Below are 22,986 nucleotides of genomic sequence, written 5' to 3' on the forward strand. Positions count from 1 at the left end.
TTCCATATATATCCAACAAAGACTTTGCACAAAAAATGTATGAAGCCCTCTCCAAGTTGTTTACCATCAAGAACTAGTCTCAAGAATGAACTAAGAACAATGAAGATGGCAAGCGATGATATTGTATCATCATATTTTGTAAGAATCCCTAGAATAAGAGTTAAACTACAACTTATTGATGAAGTTGTACCAGAGAAAGAACTCGTGATTGTTGCACTACTAGGTCTACCAAAATCATGGAGCTCTTTTGCATCAGGAATTAGCAGTTGGAAGTATACACCAACTATTGAAGAAATGTGGAATGCATGCAATCAAGAAGAAGCTTGCATCTCATTAGTAAATAACAAAGAGGATGAAGAACACAACATTTCAAATGCCTACACTGTTCAAAACAAGAAGAAGGGTGTATTCAAGAAGCTTAAAATACCTAGGAAGAAATTTGACCTATCCAAGATTGAATATTACAATTGTCATAAGATGGGTCATTACAAAAGTCGTTGTCCTGAAAATCCAAAGAATAAGAAGAGCAAAAGAGAACATGTGAATGTTGTTGATGAAGCTCCACCAAAGAAGAACAAGACAAAAGAATCCAAAGTCAAAGACTTATTTGCTAAAGACTCTTAGGGATACTATCCCTTGCATATCCTACTTTAAGTTTTGCAATGTTTTCTTTTATGTTTTGATTTTCATAGTTCATAGATTCAATATATCTTGTTCGAATCTTTTAAGTTGTTTTGATAAGTTGTAGATATCCCTCAGAAAGACAGGATTAAGAGGGAGCCTTCACCATTTTACCAAAACATAAATATATTGTTCTCTGTTTTATCTTTCATGTTTGGTTTCCTCCTCACTTCAAGATTTGTTTGTATTATATACTCATAACCTTTTTCTTTATATTTTCCTTGGTAGGAAAAGCTTGCAGAGTACACAAAGTTTGTGGAGGAGACTTCAAAGAAAAGACTTGAATCATGAAAGAAGTTTTGTTGCAAAGGAAGCCCTTCAAGAATTGATGTCCTACAAGTTTTGTTAAAGAACAACTCAAGGTATGTCTTAAAAGTTTTGTTGCAAAAAGGTATGATCATTCTTCTTTTGAAATTTGTTTTACATTAGTGACATTTTTATGTCTAGGGTTTTGAATCTTAAATATTCTTGTTATGGTGATTAATCATAGATCGAATCTACCCTCATTATATTATCTCTTGTCATTTAATCATTCTTGTTGAACCCTCACCCTTAGGTTTAACTGCAAAACCCTAGCCTCTTAATGCTAAGGGTATGTCAATATTGATCATGAAACCCTAGTCTTCTTAGGGTTTACAGATAGAGTCTAGAACATATGATGAAATCCTATTCTTTTGAAATTTAGGATTTTGATAATGTCATGGTAAAAAACTTAGTCCTTTAGGGTTTATTGTTAATGGCTATGTTATATAATGAAACCCTAGATTTTTAAGGTTTGGTGAATTAGGGTTTATGAACAAAACGCTTGTAATAGTTAAAGTCCTAGGAATGAAAACCTAAGTGTATATTCTTTCGTATGATCAAAACCCTAGCCTAGTCAAAATTGTTATCTAATTTTGGAGTTTGATGTTTGCATCTAGGGTTTACAACATAGAAAGAAATTGATATAAGCAATGAAACCCTAGAGATGAAATGTTAGTATGCTAACTTAATTGTTCATATTTATGTTTTAGAAATCTAGGGTCTATAGCAAAACCCTAATAGAGATTGATATTCTAGGGCATGATAATAAAACCCTAGAAGTATATTGTTTTTTATTATTGATACAATTTAGTTTTGGGTTTGCAACAAACCCTAGTAGAGTGTGACCATATTGTTGGAAACCTTAGATGTATAATACTATGATTGAATTGATATCTTGATTAAGTTGTTAATATCTAAGGCTTTGTGTCTCAAAGATGGAGTCTAGGGTTTGTGATAAAACCCTAGCAAGTTGTTGAAGTCTAGTCTGAAAAAGATGTGACCCTTGTTAATGATGAACCTAACTAGCTTAAGGTATTTGATGTCTAAAGATTGAATATTTTGATGCTTCCATTGTAATGACATGATTTTGATATAGTTGACTTCATGCTTCTTTGTATTTGTATTTGGTTGTACTTGTTATTAAAGTTTTGCAGGTACATAATCTCCAAGATGTTGAAGATGTTTGTAATTGAAGATGATAATAATGATGATGATTAACCTCCACTAAGACCAATAGGGTCTATTGGACCTTAATAAAGAATCGGTTAATTGAGATTATTTAAGATTTTAGTTCTGTGATCAAAAAGGAGGGAAAGAAGCATTCTCAGGTCACTGTCGTTTTTGTGACTCAACAAGTCAAGGAGGTTGGTAGACGATCAAGATGACCTTGATGACATAAGAAAGACTGAAGTATATTTGATATTGTTGTTCTCCCTAAGTTGAGAGTGAGCTTGGATAGAATAAAAGGTACATCTCCCAAGTTGAAAGGGAGGGCATATTATGACAGTGATAATAAATACCTTGAAGAAAAAATAAAACCGATGAATGAATACTGATGGATGCAAACAAAAGATTTCAAAAGTATTGTGGTTGTATTTGGTGCTACAAAAGAAGTGAAAGAAGAAGAAATCTTCTGACAAGCTGTATTTGGATAACTTCGAGATGATATAAGTAGCATCAGAATGATTGAGGACCCTAAATGTTTGTGTTTACTTGTATATATACTTGAACGTTTATTTTTTTATTGGGGTTGTGATTGTGCAAGATCTCTCCGTAAAAAAATTGAACATTTGAAGCATGCTTGGAGTAGTGGATATATATTTGATTTAGTTGATAAGGAGAGATGAAGCATCTTGTGGCAACAAGATACTTGGGAGGACATCTGGCTGGCCTATGTGTTGATGTCTAGATCCCGAAGTAAGGAGGGTAGCGTTGGTCATGGAGCTCTGACCTTGGATACAAACATATATCCCTAGGTTGGTGTTAGAGCTTAAAAGAATGATGGTACCTAAAGTGGCTAAAGCTTGAGTGCACCTTAGTCCCACCCAATTAGAATAACCTAGTCAGGTATCTAATCTATAGCACTGCATGTGTTGTGACTCTTCATAGAGTATATCTTTTGATATCTTCTGTGTACCTTTGTATATATATAATTATGAATACCTCCCTAGTCCTAGTTAAGAGGGAGTGTTGAAGAATGTAGTTAGTGTTGGTCTTCATAATTGTATTTGAGCCATAATGTAATGTATTTGTCAAAAGAAAGAAAGAGGAATTTTATTGTAAAAGAAATTGACTTATTAAAGCATGGGTTTCATGCTTGGGTCAATGGTTAATAGGTCAAAGCCTCCATTGTAGGATTTATGTAAAGAGTCCTTGTCCTTGTTATCATGTAAAAGACCCTTCTTTGGCTTCTTATCTCAAGAAAGAAATTTATTTCTATGTAAATTAGGTTTTCTAGGCCTCCTCCACCAAAGTCAGCCTCAAATGGGGACAAGTCTGCCTCATCAAGGGAATTCGACCTCACAGATCTACTATATAAAGGCTGCGACTTGACCTCATTTGGAGCACATCCACGACAAGTTTGATTTGTAGTAGCTAGAGGCAGAAAAAGGGTGTGAAATTCAAGGAAGAGGAAGAAAACCCTAGCAAAGGAGAAGGAAGTATTTGTCAAACAAAAAGAAGTCAAAATTTCTCTCTCTACTCTCACACGTGCGAAGTTTTTGGGTTGTTCGAAGGGCCGAAATTACACAACTATAGCTGGGCTGAAATTTTGAAGTATTTGGGTCAAAATTTTGGATTGTTGTTGAGCTGGAGTTGTTGGACAAGAAGAGACCACTGATGTTTGATGGATCATATTAGAAGGTTGATTTGGTGGAGGAGGAAGGCCTTTTGGTCAAGTCTAAGGTCTTGGTCTATCTCAATTTGATTTACTAGTGGAAGAGTTTGATTAGGTTTTCCCCTATAGATCCCGCCCTGACTGAACGCGTACCTCTGGTGTCGTTGATCTTCATGTTTTGATTTGATGATTTCTTAATGAAACTAAAATAAAAGACCATAAAGAGAAGATAATAAAACTATAAGAATATCACAAGTAATTATCATCATAAGAAAAAATTTATTCCTTTCCGATTTTCTAACATCATTTACCTAATCCTTCTGGGTTAATTTCCCTTTACAATCATAATATTCCCTTTCCACTTCGACAATCTAACCTCTTCAGTATTAATGAGGGTCTTTGTATTTTAATTGGGAAACTTATTTTAATTTTCAATAATAATAATGGCTATGCCTCCTCAACTGAACATATGGTCACATAAATTTGTTAAGTCGCGTCGTTTCATTCCACCAAGTTATCAACCTTTTTGGTGTTTAAGTCAATTGTGACGCAATGTAATGAAAATAACAATGTATGGAAAGTAATATGCAAATGGTAGACGATGGTGGATAATACAGGCGGAAGTAAGAACGGAGGCAGAGTTAGTAGCATCGATCAGGGCGACGTTTGTTAAGCGGGGAGCAAGCTAGCGATGCTGGTGGCCCTAGCTGAGACGGCGAGTTCAAGCATCTGGACGGGCTGATGACAACGGCAGTGGAATTAATCGACAAGTTTGTTTCCGCAACAGCTTGACGTCTATCGTGCGAGGGGGTTCCGACTCTTAGACTTTAGCGGCGGATACAATTCCTCTTTTTCTTTTTAAATTTTTTAATTTTGAATTTTGATTTTTTTTTCTTTTGGTTCTTTTATATATAGTTATTATTTTTAACTTTTCTTTTATTTTGTTTTTTTAAGATATACTTTTTTAATGTATATAATGACTTTATTTTTATATCTTTTTTTTAAGTAATTTCTTCTTGTTTTTTCCTAATTTTTTAATATATTTTCTTTGAAATACTTTTTTTCTTTTTTTTCTTTGTTTTTTAATGGCCAAGGGCCTAATGGCAAAATGGAGAATCTCCAACGTTGGGTAGCGGAAAGCTTCGATTACAATGACAATGAAGTTGACGAAAATTGATGGCCAAAGGTCGGATAAAACTGGCTCTGTGCAGCGGTTGAACAGCCAGAGGATCGAATAGCTCTAATACCAATGTTACAAACAAAGTTCGTAAATGCTTTGATACCAATGTTATGAATAAAGTTCATAAACATGACAAAATAATCAAAAAATCTGAAATATATAAATATCCATGATATAAAAAATATATTTATTTAAGAATGTTTAGCAAATATGAGATGATGATTTGTTACAAATGAGGGCCCACTTACATACTTAGCCAGTTGCCCTTTCATGAATGGCCATGTCCTTAGAGACATGCCACTTCCTAACTAATTATTATTAAATTAAGCATTATTACTATTTATTATTATTTTTATTATATTTATATACTTTACTCGTAACATAGTATTAGGCTTGAGTTTTCTTGCAAACCATTTCTTTCTTTATCCCTTGATCTTTAAAAATGGTTTGTATCTCTCTTGACTTAGTCATAAGAAGCATAAATAAAAGAAAGCAACTTGGATTTGGTGGTTTTAAGTTCAATTTTCACATGGATTTAAGCATTACTTGAAGGATTGACCTAAAACAATCCTCTCAATAATCCAACACTTTACGGTTTTATGTCTATTTCATGACTTCTTAAATTCTGAAATTTACCATTGTTTGAGGATTTTAGAATGTTGGGCACTTATCTCTTCAAAATTTACATGATTCATGATCTAATAACACATGCACTAAATCAATGCTAACGAATGCTCAATAACTCATTTTTTCTAACATAACATCCAACATTCATTTGCTAGAATATTCATGTGCTTTGATGGTTTAGATTAATTTTAATTATTTGCACACTTAAGATCTAAAGTTTAAACAAACCATTATTCTTTTGAGTGTTTACTGCTGCCACAAATCTGCTGCAGTAAGGGTTATACTAACAGAATTTGATCAGTATCTTATGCTACAAGGCGTCTCACAACCATTGCACTTCTGCATGGGTTGCTTCACGTGAATGATCTAAGATCTCAGAGGTTTTATCTCTAAGAGAAATTTACACTTCAAAGCACCCAGAAAATGATGGTCTGATGATGGTTTATGAACTAATGAATGTCTAAATTTGACACACTTCACACACAACAATCAACTCCGTCAGCATTAAATTTGTCTCAAATTTTGGTTTACGATGTTTCTTGCCACTTGTAAATGAGATTTTGTGATGGTATTGATGAATGAGATCAGCAACATTTTCTAGATCTGAAGACTAACAATCCAGATATATTATAACAGCAGCTTAACTCTTCGGATTTGTGTATCTAGATTCTAAACCACCATTAACTTCATTTGAATCTGTTGATATTATCTATGCTTTGGATCACATAACTGTTCATATTCTAAGGAACAGAATTGATACATGTATCTCAATACTTTAGTTGTCATTTGTCAGACATCAGTACACTTATATCATGTTTGGAACATTGATGTGAATGTAAGTACTTTTGCCACACAATATAACACAACTAAAGTAACTTAGCATTCTGGAATTCATACTAAAGTTATATAAATCATTTCTATGGTTCAAAGTTACAACCCTATTTTAGTTCAATATTGTATGGTTGTGAAATTGTTTCTTGAATGGTTATCTCATTATTCTGAGACTTGATAACTGGGCACTCATTGCAGTAACACAAAGTGAATCAGCCATTATATCAACATTTGTAGTAATTTTCCTTGATCATTTCCAACACTCTTAACACAAGTTCACATTGATGGTGTATTCTTAATTCATACTTGTCTAGGTAAATAGAAACTTGTGTTACAATGGTGTGGATCAAACAAATAATTTGTATGCTGTTTTACACTCTTGAGTCCTCACATATAAGGAAAATTGATTGTTTGGTTAACCAAACACAATAATCAATCTAAGCTAAGACCACTACCACTTTCACGACAAACGAGCTAGGTTGATTTCAATACCCCCTCTAGAACAGAAATTCCTTTCTCCATAGCACGAAGTAAGGGACAAGACCACCAACGTGACTGGGTGGTTTGTTTACTGGTTTCCTCTAGGCTCTCCAGTTGTGGTTAGGACTTTTGCATCTGATATGAGATTGAGCGGTAACAATAGGAAATGTACAAGATCTAATAATATCAATAGGAGGATGGCCAAGTCCCAACAAATAGTTAAATCGGTTTGACCCTTTCTACCAAGGCGAAATGTCAAGATAGGTTGCAGTATCCATTCACATCAAGTCCTACATGGTTACCAACCATTACTGCAGTTGGTAATTAATATCATACCACATATGAAAAACTGAAGAAAAAGGGGCCAATCCACATGGCATTGGAAATGTACCAACTTCCTCACTCTGGAAGCTTAATACCTGGGGGGGTGAGGAGAATTTATTTGTCCCAAAAAGATGGAAAAAAAACAAATATCATTTATATCAATAACCCAAAGAAAGAGAGAAAAAAATAACCAACCACTAAGGCTTAAAGAAATAAAATCAATATAACAACAGAAGAAGAAAAAAAAAAAAAAATTCTACAAACTACTAAAAAACAAAACTATAGGAGAATGTCCAAAGTTGCAATGGCTAGGTTGGAAAATCTTTATAAACTTAAAATACTATATTGATAGAAATTATTATTTAGATATGTATTGGCCTCTGGCTCAAATTTTTTCACCTCTAAATTAAAAGATTTTTCTTACCAAAAGGATGATATATTAGTTATAATACCCTATTTTTGATGTATCTACACTACATACACTGATACACATTCAAAATCCAAATATAAACTAGCCCATACTTTATCTGTGGAAAAAGATATTTCTGGCTTAATTTTTCATCAAAGTTAATCTTGCTTTCCCAAAAGATCAAAAACTTCAAAAGCTTTGACATAACTAACTTGAGGACATTAAATATCAAGGAATGGCAGTACCTCCATTCCTTTGGGCCTCAGCTATGGTATGAAGACCAAGGGTTGTTTTCCCTGACGCCTCAGGCCCATATATTTCAACCATTCGTCCCTACAAAACAATACACCTTAGCTTTGAAGTAGAAAACTATAAATTGTAATATGGTTCCATGAAATGAATGTCAAAACAAAGAAAGCTAGAAACATGAACTATTATTTATACATTCTCCCAAGTTCATTCATGATATCATTTCTATCGTGTTTACATTCCTACAACCCATAAAAGTAATCTAATATCAGAACATGTGAACAATGAACCTTCTAATGTTAATATCCTATTAAACAATAGTATTCACACAAAATAATTGTCTTAAAGGTATCTTACACAATCACTATCACAGATGATAAACGATAGTCATTATCAGTTTGCCTGAACTCAAAGCAAGAATTTTTTTCACTACCAAGATAAGCATCATGTAGAAGGTTTATGCCAATAAAATCATCCCTAAAAAGGCATTGCCACCTACATAAATAACCCATTGAAAATCCACAAAAATACATTAAGTTCCAACAAGATTGAAAGTTCTTTAATTGGTTGAAATACCCGTGACCTATTTGAGTGCATCATCTACTTAATCAAAGTTTGATGACAATATATAAAATACCATCTTAGGGCAAGGAAAAGAGCCACTCCAATAACAAAGAGTATGATATTGAGAGTCAAAAACACGAGACATGCTCAAGTTGCAAAATATTATAAAAACAAGCTATGTTGTAGTTGGGGCAGTGTTGCCAGAGCATAAAGCGAAACCCAGAGCAGAGGCGAGAGCAACTGCAAATGCTATTTCCCCAAAAACCACCAGAAGAGAGCATCCGAAGAGAATTTTGTATATAGCATAAATATTTATATATTATAATGCATGTATATCCAAAAATAACTTGTAAAATGCCAAATTTGATGATGAGGTTGCTTGTTCACATCTGCATAATCGTGATGATATTACTTTTAGGAAAATTTAGTGCCACAAGCCACAATTGTTGAAATAGCCAAAAGCTTGAATTTCAAAATACCTTGAAAAAAAATTGTGGCCAAAGAACAAGATCAAACAAGCAAGAACGAGTTAGTGTGTGAATTGATGAATGCATTATATGCCCATAAGCAAACTCCGAGAGCTCTGTACATTCAGATTAACTGTTGGTCTGTGTAGCTTGGTAGTACTTCCACAATGGCTTGGTGTTTTAGCATGTGGAAGATTGCCTCTCTAGATGATAAACTTTGTAAAATAATATTATAAAGTACCTTTTGTATTTAATGATTAAAAGTGACTTTATTATTAAAGTTGAGTCACCTAAGTGATTTAAGTCCCCAATGTGAGATTAAGTCACAACCGTTGATCTTGAGATGGCAAGATTTAATCGGGTTAAGGTTCTTAGTCATTGATGAGTTATAAAAGGAGATCTGAAGGAGAGGTGAAGGCACTTTGTACATAGTTTGAGTGGAGGGATTTCATTCAACTGAGCAGGTCGGGCAGAGCGAGGCTGCTTCACCTGTTTGTATCTTTCCTCTGAAGGGCCATTATCCCTGGAACGGGAGCCAAAGTTCTTAATAGAACCTTTTTGCTGGTTTTTCCCCTTTGTGGGTTTTCCAAGGTATATCATCAGTCCAATGTGTAATGATGATTTCTGTATGTTTCTGCTGTGCATTTTTTCATTAAGAACCTAGCTGTGAGTAAATTAATATATCGCATAAGGATTTGTTTGACATTTACTGTCATGCGCTAGGCTCGAGCAAATTTAACATTAACAAGTGGTTTCAACAAGAAACGGTATTGCTAAGACTTCTATTGATGCAAATTTACATATACCTTCCAAAGATGACAACATTGTCATTGTTTTGTTGAACATGACCTCATAGCCACTAGTAACACTAACAAGATATTGCAATGGCTGAAGAGTGAGTTATCCCAAAAAAAAAGATGAAAGACTTAGAGAACCTACACTATTGTTTAACCAGTCAAAGGATAAGTTTATAATTACACAGTCCAATCTTACACTTCTAGTCTTAAATAAGGTTTCAAATGGGATGGTTGTAAGCCCATCTCCACCCTTATAACTCATTGTTGAATTAATGCATTGTGATAGTATACAGAGAAATGATTATCTCAACATTTTGTACCTTTGTACTGCTAGACTAGAGATTTATTATGTTGCAGTTGTAAATACCATGAGTCAATTTATGCCAAGGCCTAGAGAAATGCATTACAAGGAAGGTAATAGATTGCTTATATATCTTAAAGGAAATTTCACACATGACCTTAGGTATATCACAAGAGGTGACCTACAGTAGCATGAATACATGGGCTTTTGCTCATCTTTAGAGTCAGTGATGGTCTAATGGTACAGTAAGAAGCAAGCATGTACAGTTCTTTCTTCTGTAGAGGTAATGTACACTGTGACCATTACAATTAATTGTGAAGCATTATGTTAGAGGAAATTATTACATGAGTTTGACAAGTTGGAAAAGGACTCTACTTTCATTTATTGGATAACCAATCTTGTTTGAATCATGTTACTAACTCAATTTTCAATAGCACATCAACTTATATTACAACTAAGTACCACTTCTCGAGGATCTTTATTGCCAAGAAGGAAATACATCTTTAAAATGTTCCAAGTTAGGTCAATGTTGTATGCATCACAAGGAAGGCTTCAGATAGGCCAAAGTATGAGGCCTCAGAGGAAAAAATGCAGTGATAAACCATAGTTCTATCCTCAAGGAGCCTTTGAATATTATGTGTGAGCAAAGTTCTATCACTTAAATGTCTAACCACACATTTGAGACAAATTATAATTTTAAATGTATTGTTTCATGTTGCTTCAAATGTCCAATTTGTGCTGAAATGGTGTAAACTTCAGATTCAGCAACAGCTGATTTTATATTGTAATCAGTATTATATGTCTATGTCTAGCTAAGGCCAAGCTTGCACATGTAGGCTCATAACTCCTTTGGTGAAAGCACCACACCCCTTGGGTTGTGTATATATGCATTGCACAATTCTCAGTTGTAATTTATAATCTAGTGGTTCTTCTTCATTCTTAATAAAGTGATTTGCCTAAGGGCACCTATCAAGTGTTGTGCTCTCTCATTCTCAGATTTATTTCTTGACCTAGCACACCTATTCTTGCCTTCACTCTCTTTTTGGGTTATTTTGCCTCGCTATAAATTTAATCTCTTTATTGAAGAATAGAGCTTTGCTCATTACTTCCATTTGATCCCATCTCTCTTTTATGAATCTCAACAATGAGTTAGCTTGTAAGTGTCACATTGTTCATGTCTTGATCGCCACGAAACTTCTTTACACCATAATAAAGTTTTCATCACTTTTATGGATTAACAAGGTGTCATTTGTATGAAGTAGTTAGGTCAAGAAGGTTGCATGACTACCCAATAATGTATGGAATATGAGGGGCACCACCACATTTATGAAATAACTACTTTCATAATAAAATGCATCTTCCATGTCTTTGGAAAAAGGACAAATGAAAGAATTTTCACTAAGAGAGAGAGGAGGTAATGCAACTTGTTCCAACAAATGACAAGACAACCCAACCCACTACAACAATAGAATAGGAGAAAGAAGAAGACAACGTGCAAATCACATATATATTACAAACATAATGGGGAAATGAAAGAATAGGCACAACAGAGGACAAGACAACCCAACCCACTCCAGCAATAGGATAGTAGAAAGAAGAAGACAACATGCAAATCACATTACAAACATAATGGGGAAATGAAAGAATAGGCACCTCCTACAATTCAATGAATCACATGACTTACAATGTGTTGTCAAAACAAGATCTACTCTCATTAATTTGCCTTTCTCAACAAACCCCATCACCTTGGCAGACCATTCTCTTCTACCTTTTTGTGTTCTGACTAACCGCACCACCTCAAACCACTTTTCTCTTTGATGAGAATGACCCTAACATCTTTACTTGCCACATCCACTAGATGCTCCCATTTGAGTCCTAATTTTCATCCCTCAATTATTCTTTTGTGAATAACCCTTGTCTTTCATCCACCATTTGGGAAGTTGCTCTAAACTCCATTCACCTTGTTACCCACCACCTGTGGGTGACCCCATAGGAGAATTTTTCTCGTAGATTTGTTTCCAGCCTGCAACCAGCAACCCCTTTACAACCACCACCAGTGTAGTCGATGTTGTGCCAGATGTCTCCGCTCCCTAAGCCAGTAGTCATATGTCCCCTCGCCCATCTGTCGAGATCGTATGCTTGACGGTGGGCCATCCAATCCTAAAGGTATGATTTTTTCATTATGTTATTGGGTTCTTATGCTTGTTTCTCTTGGGAACACTTGGGTATGGAATATTGGGCAACTTGGAAGGAAGAACGGTTTTGATCGCAGTCTTGCTCCCTTACCTTAACTAGGGTATTAATCCTCAACCCTAGTCCCATGGGATCTCCCCTACTGCGTACAACTTTAGGATGGGTACTACTTGGGAAACCTCTATCTTGGTAGAGCGGTCCCGTTTTCCCGTTCCACATTTATCACACCCCTATGCATATTAGAAGCCCTATTTCATCATCTTCTCTCTCTGGGCCCGCATGAACACTGGGTCCACAAAGCTCTATATCCCCCCCACTTGTCCACATGTCTAGGTCGTGCTTGGAACGATGTCACGGAGGATGATGCAGCTAAAAACAAAAAGATAAATGCATAATATGGCAACATACAACAGGAAATGTACCACAAAATGCAAAAGATGGTCAAGACAATAAAATTTAGCACGTGGGCAAAAGCCAAACATGAGCTCTACCCCTTATCATTATGGCCATGACTCTGGTTCCTCGGACTCCAATGGGTGCCCCTTGCATCATTAAGGAACCCATGTATGTCCCAACCAATGTTTTTAAAACCGGAACCGGTGACCAGACCGGTCCACCTAATGAACCGATTTACCAACCGAAACCGGTCAAACCGGGACTGGTTAGGTCTAAACGAACCGATTTTAGAAAAATACATTAAATAATTAATTTTTAATGAAACAAAACTACTTTTAAGATTTAAAACCATGATTCCAAGCCAATAGAGACAAAATATGCAAAGTTTTCTCATTTATATACCATGTAAAGGTGAATATATCAAAATGGCACTGAGTGCAATACATATCATCGACAAAATAGTAAAATACATAAGCAATGACTCAAATAAACAATTTGTTTGGTTTGCAATTTTATTGCCATAAAAAAACCTTTATCTTGCACTGAATCACCACGATGAAAAGATATGGTTGTTCATTAATAATGAAAAATGGTTCACCTGCCTCCACCATGTTTGGCTCTCTAAGATCATCAAAGATAGACCCTACAATGCTTTCTCTGTGCTTCATGAGATGGTCTTTGATGCTAATTTGAATTGGAGTAATTGAGTATGCCAATTAGACATTTCTCTATTAAACTCTCAATATACATGTCAGAGATAGGATCTCCACAAACAAACCAGTAATACAAATGACATCTATGCCTTACAATCAAAAAAGTGTGAAAATCCTCATCCTCTTGGCCATCATGCTCTTCATTACATGAGCGGACGATAACACCTAAAAGGTTTTCATCTTTAGGGTTCTTCTACAAAACATACCCTCTCCAAATCATCAAAAGAATCATTACTAAATTCAGAAACTTGGAAGGGAATATGACTTACCAAACCCTTGCCTTCATGCAAGTGTATCTCATCATCACAGTTATAGCCTTAGATCTCAACCTTGCCACTCTTCCAGGTGAAGGTGCTTTGGTCGCCTCCTTATACTTCTTAACCAGTCCCCTTGCTTTGTCCCAACTCTTTTTCATGCTCCTCAATTTTGCATTCAATGCCAGATTCCTGACATAGAGGTTTTTACATTGCCTCATCACTGGAATGGACCATTTCACAAAGTGTTTGCCTCTGATGAGACCTCTAGATGCCTCACTTACCTCCTTGTCACAGTTCTCAAGAAGATGTTGCACTGACGTCTTATAGTTCTGATTCTCTTGCTTGAACCTCTTACTTGCTCCTAACTTTCCTCCGAGCCTTCTAGGCATCTCTGATATTCTTTCCACTGATCAAAATGTGGCTTACCAAGTGCTTGAGCCACCTTTTTCATCTGTTGCACATAACTAAGTTTTGACTTGGCTGCTCTAGTTGTGGGCCCACTGGACTCCACTCCAATCTCTTTGGCATGTTCAGCAAATGAGACATGTTTACCTTTACCTTAACAATAGTTTAAGGAGGTCACTCTGCCTTTTCAACTGTTGGTTGAGTTGCTTCCTTCAGATCTTTGTTTTTTCCCTTTCAGGAATGTTATTTTCATCTTATATTTTGAAAGGGCTTCTTTCATCTTGACCATCTTAGGGTCTTCTTCCTCATATTGTATGGTGTCTTGTTCATATTGTATGGTGTCTTGTTCATATTACATTGTGTCTTTCCTTGTTTAAATTTGATTGGTTCATCTTGCTACACTTCCTCTTCTTTGTTGTCTTCTTTTTTTCCTTCCTTTCTATCACCGGAAATTTCAACAACTACTTGAGGGTATGACCCCTCCACATTCTTCCTGGACCTAGGCCTCATCACGAACTCTTCATTCTTGATTGTTTCTTCTACCTTAACTTGAAACTTGGTGGTCTGAGATGATGCCACCTAAACCTTGGTTTCTAAAGTTTTCTCTATGCCTTTCGAAACCTACTTCTTACCCGATTTGCCAAGATAACCTTTGAACCTTTTGGTAGGTTTCTCATCTTTTTCTTCAACTATCTTCGCCTCTTTAACAAAGTGAGTGATCTTCTTCTCTTGTATTTGATGAACTTCTTCCTCCTCACAAATCTTTACTGATGAAGATTCTGTTTATGGCAATAAACCAATGTTAGACAATAAGTCAGACTAGTAAATCTTCCTACTATCAACTGCAAACTTGACCAAAATTTTTATGAGGGAGAAATGAAAAAGACCAGACATATGATTATTTTTGTGCATCTGAACTTTGGTTGCCATCCTTCCCAAACTTTTAAATATGAAAACGGGCAAGTTCATAGGTTTCTTGTCTGTGAAGTGCCATAGAGTCTAAGATGAGACTGGTATACCCTGTTGAATCTACCCTCACACGTGAAATACCTCTGGATAACTTTTAACAGTTCATTGTAATGGTCCTAAAGCTAGATGGTAGGAATATTTGTAGCAAACTTATCCCTAAACTCGGGCATGACAAACTAGTTAAAGGCTTAGATGTCAAGTTCATCTCCTTTGAACCATTTTTCACCTGTTGTGGGTAGACTTGTAGCATCTACAATGAATTTTTCTATAACAATGATCTCTAGATTCCCTAACTTGAACTTGTTATCATGGAGGTTCAGGGCGAAAAGGCTAGCCAATCTGGTATTGTGACCCTCCTTCTAGGCTTTCTGACAGAATGGAATGCAACTAGCATCCTCGAAAGCAACTCTAATGGTTGGGAAGGAATTTATGAGGTTTAAGGAGTTGGGTTCAACGCGTACTATATCCCCTCCCTTTCTCCTGGTAGTGGGAGCCATTAACCCTAATACCTAGTAGAGTCGACACAAACTTTATGAAATGTTACGTTTACAAGTCAGAGAGTGCAAGACTCGACAAGTGTGACAGCACAGACTTAACAAAACAGGTGACTGAAAGAGTGATGACAGAGCAAGCTTCGAATGTTCAAGGTGAGCAGACATACATTTTATTTTCCTTTACAATTTACCCTAACCACCCAAGATTTTGTGATGGTTACACTTCTTCATCAACAAGACACAACTTTAAGTTAGAAACTAACTGTGCGCGTGATTGACAGGCAAGGTATGCGTAGCAAATTTTTTCAAAGAGAGAACAACAAGACCTTTATTGTGCTTAATCGGGTTGTTGAGCAAGAAATTCACAAACAAGGCAACTAGCTCCTACCTCCCACAATGCTGAGACTGATCTGCGCGAGCTCTGGTAACTTTAGGGACACTCTGCATAGCAGTTGTGTAGCACCCTGCGTAGCGACGACGTAGCACAATTTCTAAAACTCTCTGCTATGTGCCTTCAATGTGTGACCAATTCTTCAAACCTCCTGCACGACGAACCAATTCATTCGCCTGTGATCAGAAACAATCAAAATGGCGGCCTCTTGGAGAGATTTGAAAATGATTCAAAATCTGTGATGACATAATCAAACCTGTTGCTTAATTAGTGCTTCACCTAAAATAAATAAATAAATCATATTTAAATTTTGGGAGCGTGTTAGGATCTAGGAGAATGATGTGGGTCTGATGACCAAGCTTATATATGGTGTATTTGTTGAAGAATCTAGAGCAAATAGTTATGATAGGATTCTTCTAGCAATGATAACAATTTGTGAAGCACTTTCACTATTCTTGTTAGATTGATCCTCTTCTTATTATTAGTGTATATTCTTCTTACTTCATCAAACTACTACCAAAAATACAAAAGACAAGAACACAAGATGTTGGCTCTCTACCAGGGCAAAACCTCTCCCTTAGAGAGGGAAACCCTTTCTCAAATTTCTCTTATTAAAGCTTATATTGATAAATGCCAAACCCTAGACCCTTGACAAGAATATGCTCCAAGCACAAGTCAAGTCTTTGTCCTTCTTCTTCGAGCACTTCGTCCTCCTTCTTCTAACACTTCATTCTTCTCCTGACAACTGATATTAGTTCTAGATATGCTAGCTCTAGAAGAGATATTCCTCCTTTATCCTTAGTGTACTCTTGCACATATGAGGAGTACCTTCTCCCTTTACCCAACCGAGCTCTTTCTTCGATATAGTTGCAGGCCTGATATGACAGTAGTGCAGCCCTTTTTCTTCGCACGTGTGAGGGGATTCCTTAGGTGAATGTCCTCTTTCTTCTTCGCTTGAGTGAGAGGCCTTATAAGCCTATTTATCTAGCCCAAACAAAGAAATATGGATAACTATAGTAGAGGGATGTTATGACAGCAGAGAGACCCTCTATATCTTCGCACGTGTGGTTGCAGTAGGCCTTAGAACAATCCTCTAAGGTTTAATATACTTCCTCCTTCCTTCGTTGCACTAGAGGCTCCTTACTTCGACTTTTTATCACTCTTAACTCATCCTCTTTCTCGTTGATTTCAGAGGTGATGATACTTTTCGTTGGAGTGGAAAACCTCTATATATAGAGGTTTGTCCCTCCTTTAGACTGACTTGAAGCCAACTTAAAGAGTAAAGGCTGACTTGACGTTTCCACTTCGGATTAGCTTTTCTTTGGTAATGTCGTTGCATGGAGAGGACTTCTGACTTTGCTTGGAGGAATTCTTTTGACTCTAATACAAATATATACATGGTGTAACATGCCCTTAAGGGTCTTCAACATTTCTTTTGACTCTATGACTTACCTATAGCACTTTGACATGTGCTAAACCTATTCAATGAGCAATAAACTCATTGATATAAATAACAAAAATAATATTTCTTTTCTTTTATAAATACAAATATCAAAATTACGTTTATGAAGACCGAACCTAGTTCACTTTCTTCAACACTCCCTCTTAACTAGGGAGGTATTCATAAATTATTACAAGGTGTTTGGCTATTTTTCAATCTTGAAGAATTCACATAAGAGAAACCGGATTGGCAATCCATCTGTTATAGCATCATAGTAACCAACATTGTTTTATAGCAAGGCCTTGACTAACAGCTCTACCTCTCATAAGATCAGAGCACAATGTTGGCGAGACCAATGATTTATAGACACCTTTATCATTGTCTCTCAAGGTACATACCCACCCGGGTGTTCACTGAGTATGACCTTCTAGGACTATTCTTGTCTTGGGTTCCTAGCCCTCAAAGAATATCGTCCTCTTGCCTACTCTTATCTTGGATGCCCTACACATCCTCAAAGAGCATCGGATGCCAAATGATTACCCAATCCTCCATTCTTTCTTCCAAAGTGAAGACAAGAATGTTGTGTCTATCTCTTCCTCTTAATTGGGGAAGGTATGCCCAAGTTTCCTCTGACAAGGAACTTGCTCAAGCTCCTTTGTAATTAGGAACTTGTTGGAACTCCCTCTTAGCTAGGGACTTGTCCATTCATCAACAACTTCTTCTCCATGGGTCCTTCAGCTGCTAGATCTCCTTCTTCCTTTGATGTCATGAAGTTTTGTTGAGCTTCTTCTTTGTAGGGCATCAGCCATCGATCACTTTCCTTCCTAGTTTGTCATGTCATTTCTTCCTTTGTGGAAAGTGGTCTTCTTGAGATATGTCAGGATCTTTCGTCATCTGGCTACTCCTTTGTCATTTGACTATATTTTAGAATGTGTATCATATGGATGCTTAGTTATGCTTGTCTTTTCCAATACTTCGATTTAGTAGCCCTTCTTGACTTCATCCTGATATTACTTCATCAAATAGTGCTTTGCTGGATGGCCTTCCATCATGACATCTTTGTAGACTTGAATCAGTTATCTGCATCTTAATATCTCCAAGGCCTTCATGGGTGTCAAGGGTCCTTTGATCTTTTTCATTGTCAGAGTTGTCATGCATTCTTTCGGGAGATGTCTTTGATGGATCTTGTCAGATAATGATTCTTTGTGACCATGGTGTTCGTACATCTTTGATCTCTTTCTTCATCTGCTTCTTCATAGATTGTTTAGAAAACGATCTCATACTCCTTATGAGGGTACTTCTTCATGTTTACCTTCACTGGTTTGTAACCCATGCTTTAGAGCATGTCATTGGTGAAAGAGATCTTTTGATACTTGATCATGTTTAGAACTATTCCCATGATTCAATAATACATATGCTGACACGTCTAAATATTGATGCATACATACCCCATCTTGATTCTTCTTTTGATCATCTCAACTTCTTTTGTTGGTCTTTCTTGATTGAGATTGCCTCAATTTTCTTGCTTCATCTTTTCTCGCCTACATATCATCCTTTCTTTGAATCCCATGAATGGAACTCCTATTGAGACATCTGCTCTTATTTATGAACCTTCTTTTGAAGATTCTGTCAAAGGATCTTGAAGACCGTCATCTTGCAAATGCTTCTTCCTTTTTGATGATGGAGGCTTTCTAAGATTTAATCATGATCAATTTTCTTTCATCATGGATGAGGTCCTTTAATAGGTATATTCTTTCTACATGAATATCTTGAGCTATATCTACATCATGCTCCTATATTCTAGAGGATATCTTTAAACCATGCATTCTATCCTATTTCTATATGCTCCTATGATACTCAAAACATTGAAAGAAGACTTATGTAAAGAAGTTGACTTAGTCATAGTAGAGATCTGGAGGATCTTCCTTCTTCTGCTTCTTGTCTTCTTCTTTCACTTCTTGAGTTATGTGAGCTTCTTCTCTTTTTCTCTTGTTGTTGTCCTTCTTAAGCTTGGGACAATCCCTTTTGTAGTGTCCATATTCTTGACAGCCAAAGCATTGGACTTTGGACATATCTTTGTTGCTTGTTCTTCGTGGACCAAATTTGCCAAATTTTCCCTTTCTCTTGGCCATGGTAGCAAATGCTTGCTCTTTTGATCCCACATCATCCTTGGCTTTGAGTCTAGTCTCCTCAATTTTGCATAGAGACCAAAGTTCACTTAGTGGGGTAGCTTCCTTTTTGGCATATATGCTTGATGTGAAGTTGCCCCAATCCTCAGGTAGAGCATTGAGTACTACAATTGTCATTTCTTTGTCAGACATGAGTTCTCCTAGTTCTTGAAGTTGATCTCTCATCTCAAACATCTTCACGAAGTAGGAAGCTATTCCTTCCTTTGATATCTTCATCTTGTACAAATCTTTTCGTAGAGATATCACTTCTCTAGTTGTGCTTACCTAGAATAACTCTATTAGTTTATCATATATTTCTTTTGATGTTTCAAATTTGGAAACATAAGGAACGAGAGAGTCCTTGATAGATTCTATTAGAATCCTTTGATTTCTTGTCTCATCCTTGTTGTACTTTGCTAAGGCTTGAGTTTGTTCCTTAGCAAGGATAGCGATATTCCCTTTGATGAGGTCTAGAAGTTCATTCTCCTTGAGAAGTAAATCAATCCTCCTCTTCCATGCAAGTAAGTTAGTGGTCCCAACCAATTTGTTGCTTTCCTTGCAAAAAGACATTGAGGTACATTCAAGAGGGGACATATATATACTTGATAGAGTTTTTGATGTAGTAGTCTTGCTTTCTTCTTGAAGACTAGATGGCTTGCCTTCTTGGATCTTGATGATCTTCAAATTGCTTCCTTCAAATAGACTTGCTTGATGATGAGATTTTCTTGGAGAGAAGGACTTGACTTGTAGTGCTTTTTCCCTTGAAGATGGTGTAGCTTGATGTAGGTCCTTCTTTGATTGGATCTTCTTGTAGGTGCCTTTATATGAAAGGCTTCTCTTCTTGCTTTGTAGTCTTCCTTAATGGATAGTAGATGGTAGACCTTCTTGTCCTTGATGTATTTGAGACTTCTTGGCTTGATGCTTCAACCTTGTAGATGTTCTTGAGATGTCCTTCCTTGATGTGTCACCTTATGAGTGTTCTTGAGATGCCCTTTCCTTGATGTGTCACCTTAGCTCCGATACCATGTTGAAGAATCTGGGCAAACAGTTATGATAGGATTCTTCTAGCAATGATAACAATTTGTGAAACACTTTTACTTTTCTTCTTAGCTTGATCTTCTTCTTATTATTAGTCTATATTCTTCTTACTTCATCAAACTACTACCAAAAATACAAAAGACAAGAACACAAGATGTTGGCTCTCTACCAGGGCAACAACTCTCTCTCTTAGAGACGAAAACCCTTTTCTCAAATTTCACTTATTGAAGTTCCTATTGATAAATGCCAAACCCTAGACCCTTGACAAGAATATCCTCCTAGCACAAGTCAAGTCTTTGTCCTTCTTCTTTCGGCACTTCGTCCTCCTCCTTCGGACACTTCGTCCTCTTTCCGGCAACTGATATTAGTTCTAGATATGCTAACACTAAAGAGATATTCCTCCTTTATCCTTAGTGGACTCTTTCACATATGAGGAGTACCTTCTCTCTTTACCCAACCGAGCTCTTTCTTCGATATAGCTGCAGCCCTGATATGACAGCAGTGCAACCCTTTTTCTTCACACATGTGAGGCGATTCCTTAGGTGAATGTCCTCTTTCTTCTTCGCTTGAGTGAGCTTCTTCTTCGCTTGAGTGAGAGGTCTCACAGGCCTATTTATCTAGCCCAAACAATAAAATATGGATGACTGTAGTAGAGGCTAGAGCATTGTTATCACAGCAGAGAGACCCTCTATATCTTCACATGTGTGGCTACAATAGGCCTTAGAACAGTGCTCTCAGGTTCGATATACTTTCTCCTTCCTTCACTGCATAGAGGCTTCTTACTTCGACTTTTTATCACCCTTAACTCGTCCTCTTTCTCGTTGATTTCAGAGGTGATGATACTTTTTGTTGGAGTGGACAGCCTCTATATATAGAGGTTTGTCCCTCCTTTAGGCCGACTTGAAGACTTGAGGCCAACTTGACTTTTCCACTTCGGATTAGCTTCTTTGGTGATGTCATTGCATGGAGAGGACTTGTGACTTTGCTTGGAGGTATTCTTTTGACTCTAATACAAATATATACATGGTGTAACATGCCCTTAAGGGTCTTCAACATTTCTTTTGACTCTTTGACTTACCTATAGCACTTTGACATGTGCTAGACCTATTCAATGAGCAAGAAACTCATTGATATAAATAACAAAAGTAATATTTCTTTTTTTTTATAATACAAATATCAAAATTACATTTATGAAGACCGAACCTAGTTACAATTTCTTCAATAGTAGTCGGGTGAAGACCGAACCTAGTTACACTTTCTTCAATAGTAGTCGGGTGAATTTCAATCATAATATGAAATGATGTTTTAGTGGGGGAATTTAGGCCTGGGATTTAAAGGGACTTAGGATTAGGATAAAGGGGATTTAGGCCTAAATAGGAATAAGGGATGGTATGAATGATCGGAAATAGGGAATAATTCGAAAGAATAAAGGGATAAGGGAATAGGATATGTAGGACTAAGGGAAAAAATAAGGAATAGAGCATGAGGGGAATAACTGATATATAAAGAGAGAGAAAATTGTAATATTTGTAACCATGGTGCTTTCACATCATTCCTTTTGACTGTAAACACATTTTTTAGTTGAACGACTCTATCAAATCCATAAACCCTGACTCAAAAATCATAATGACAACTCTCAAAACTCAAACACCCCTTCCCATTACTGATTAAAACTTTGATGACCAAATGAAAACCACTTTTATAATGACTTCCCAGGCAGTGGTTAGTCAAACTCATAATAATGAAAAAGTTTGTGAGATTGACCTTTTGTATGATAGCAAGACTATGAATTTCCAAAGACCTTCAGCTAGTAATAAACTAACTGACTCTAACAACCCCATAATCCAAGTCAAATGCCCAAATGAAAAACAAGCATAAGCAACCGATTGCATAATGAATAAAGTACCTTTTGGTTTGGATTGCCCACCATCCAAAATGTGCTCTTGACAAATGGGTGAGGAAACATACAACTAATGCATGTGGTAGAGATACAAATGGCACATCACATCAACCACTCGGAGGCTGGCTCTTAGGGGTTGTTGACTGCCGACTGGAAAAGATGACTAGGAGTAAAATTCTCCTATGGTGTCACCCACTTCTGGTTGGTAACAATCCCCATATCAATGTAACTCCAAAGAGTCGATTCTACTTTTGTAAGACCCCAACAACATTGCCAATCCAAGTCCCATACTAACAAATAAACCAATAGCCAAAATGATATCATCTAGACCACAACAACAAGCTCTCTCTTTCAAGCAATATCCATAGTACCCAATCTTGCTCCTCTTTCAATTTTTATCCAAAAAAGCATCTATTTTAAGCTTTCTCCATTTGACCCTGGATGTCAAGAGAGATAGTTCCAGTGGACCAAGATACATAGATCCTATATACACTGACCTTATACATCTCTTTCATGAATTGTCTATCCATATTGAATTGGGTTTCCAAAATCTAGATTAGACTCTGACTATA

At 36.4% G+C, this 22,986-nt stretch overlaps 1 protein-coding gene across 2 annotated transcripts in view; it reads right to left on the minus strand.

Annotated features, from left to right (window-relative positions):
• LOC149264880 (DNA repair protein recA homolog 3, mitochondrial-like) overlaps positions 1–22,986 on the minus strand; it is a 143,763-nt gene that overhangs the window by 45,019 nt on the left and 75,758 nt on the right. For both annotated transcript variants that reach the window (XM_089429027.1, XM_089429024.1), the window contains exon 4: positions 7,917–8,004. In XM_089429027.1, coding sequence (XP_089285153.1) covers positions 7,917–8,004 — 88 coding nt within the window. The remainder of the gene's footprint in view (positions 1–7,916; positions 8,005–22,986) is intronic.

The sequence above is a fragment of the Pinus tabuliformis genome, chromosome 6 (genome assembly GCF_031772625.1).
Source record: "Pinus tabuliformis cultivar Carrire ecotype Pingquan chromosome 6, CPIR1, whole genome shotgun sequence".
Classification (NCBI taxonomy): domain Eukaryota; kingdom Viridiplantae; phylum Streptophyta; class Pinopsida; order Pinales; family Pinaceae; genus Pinus; species Pinus tabuliformis.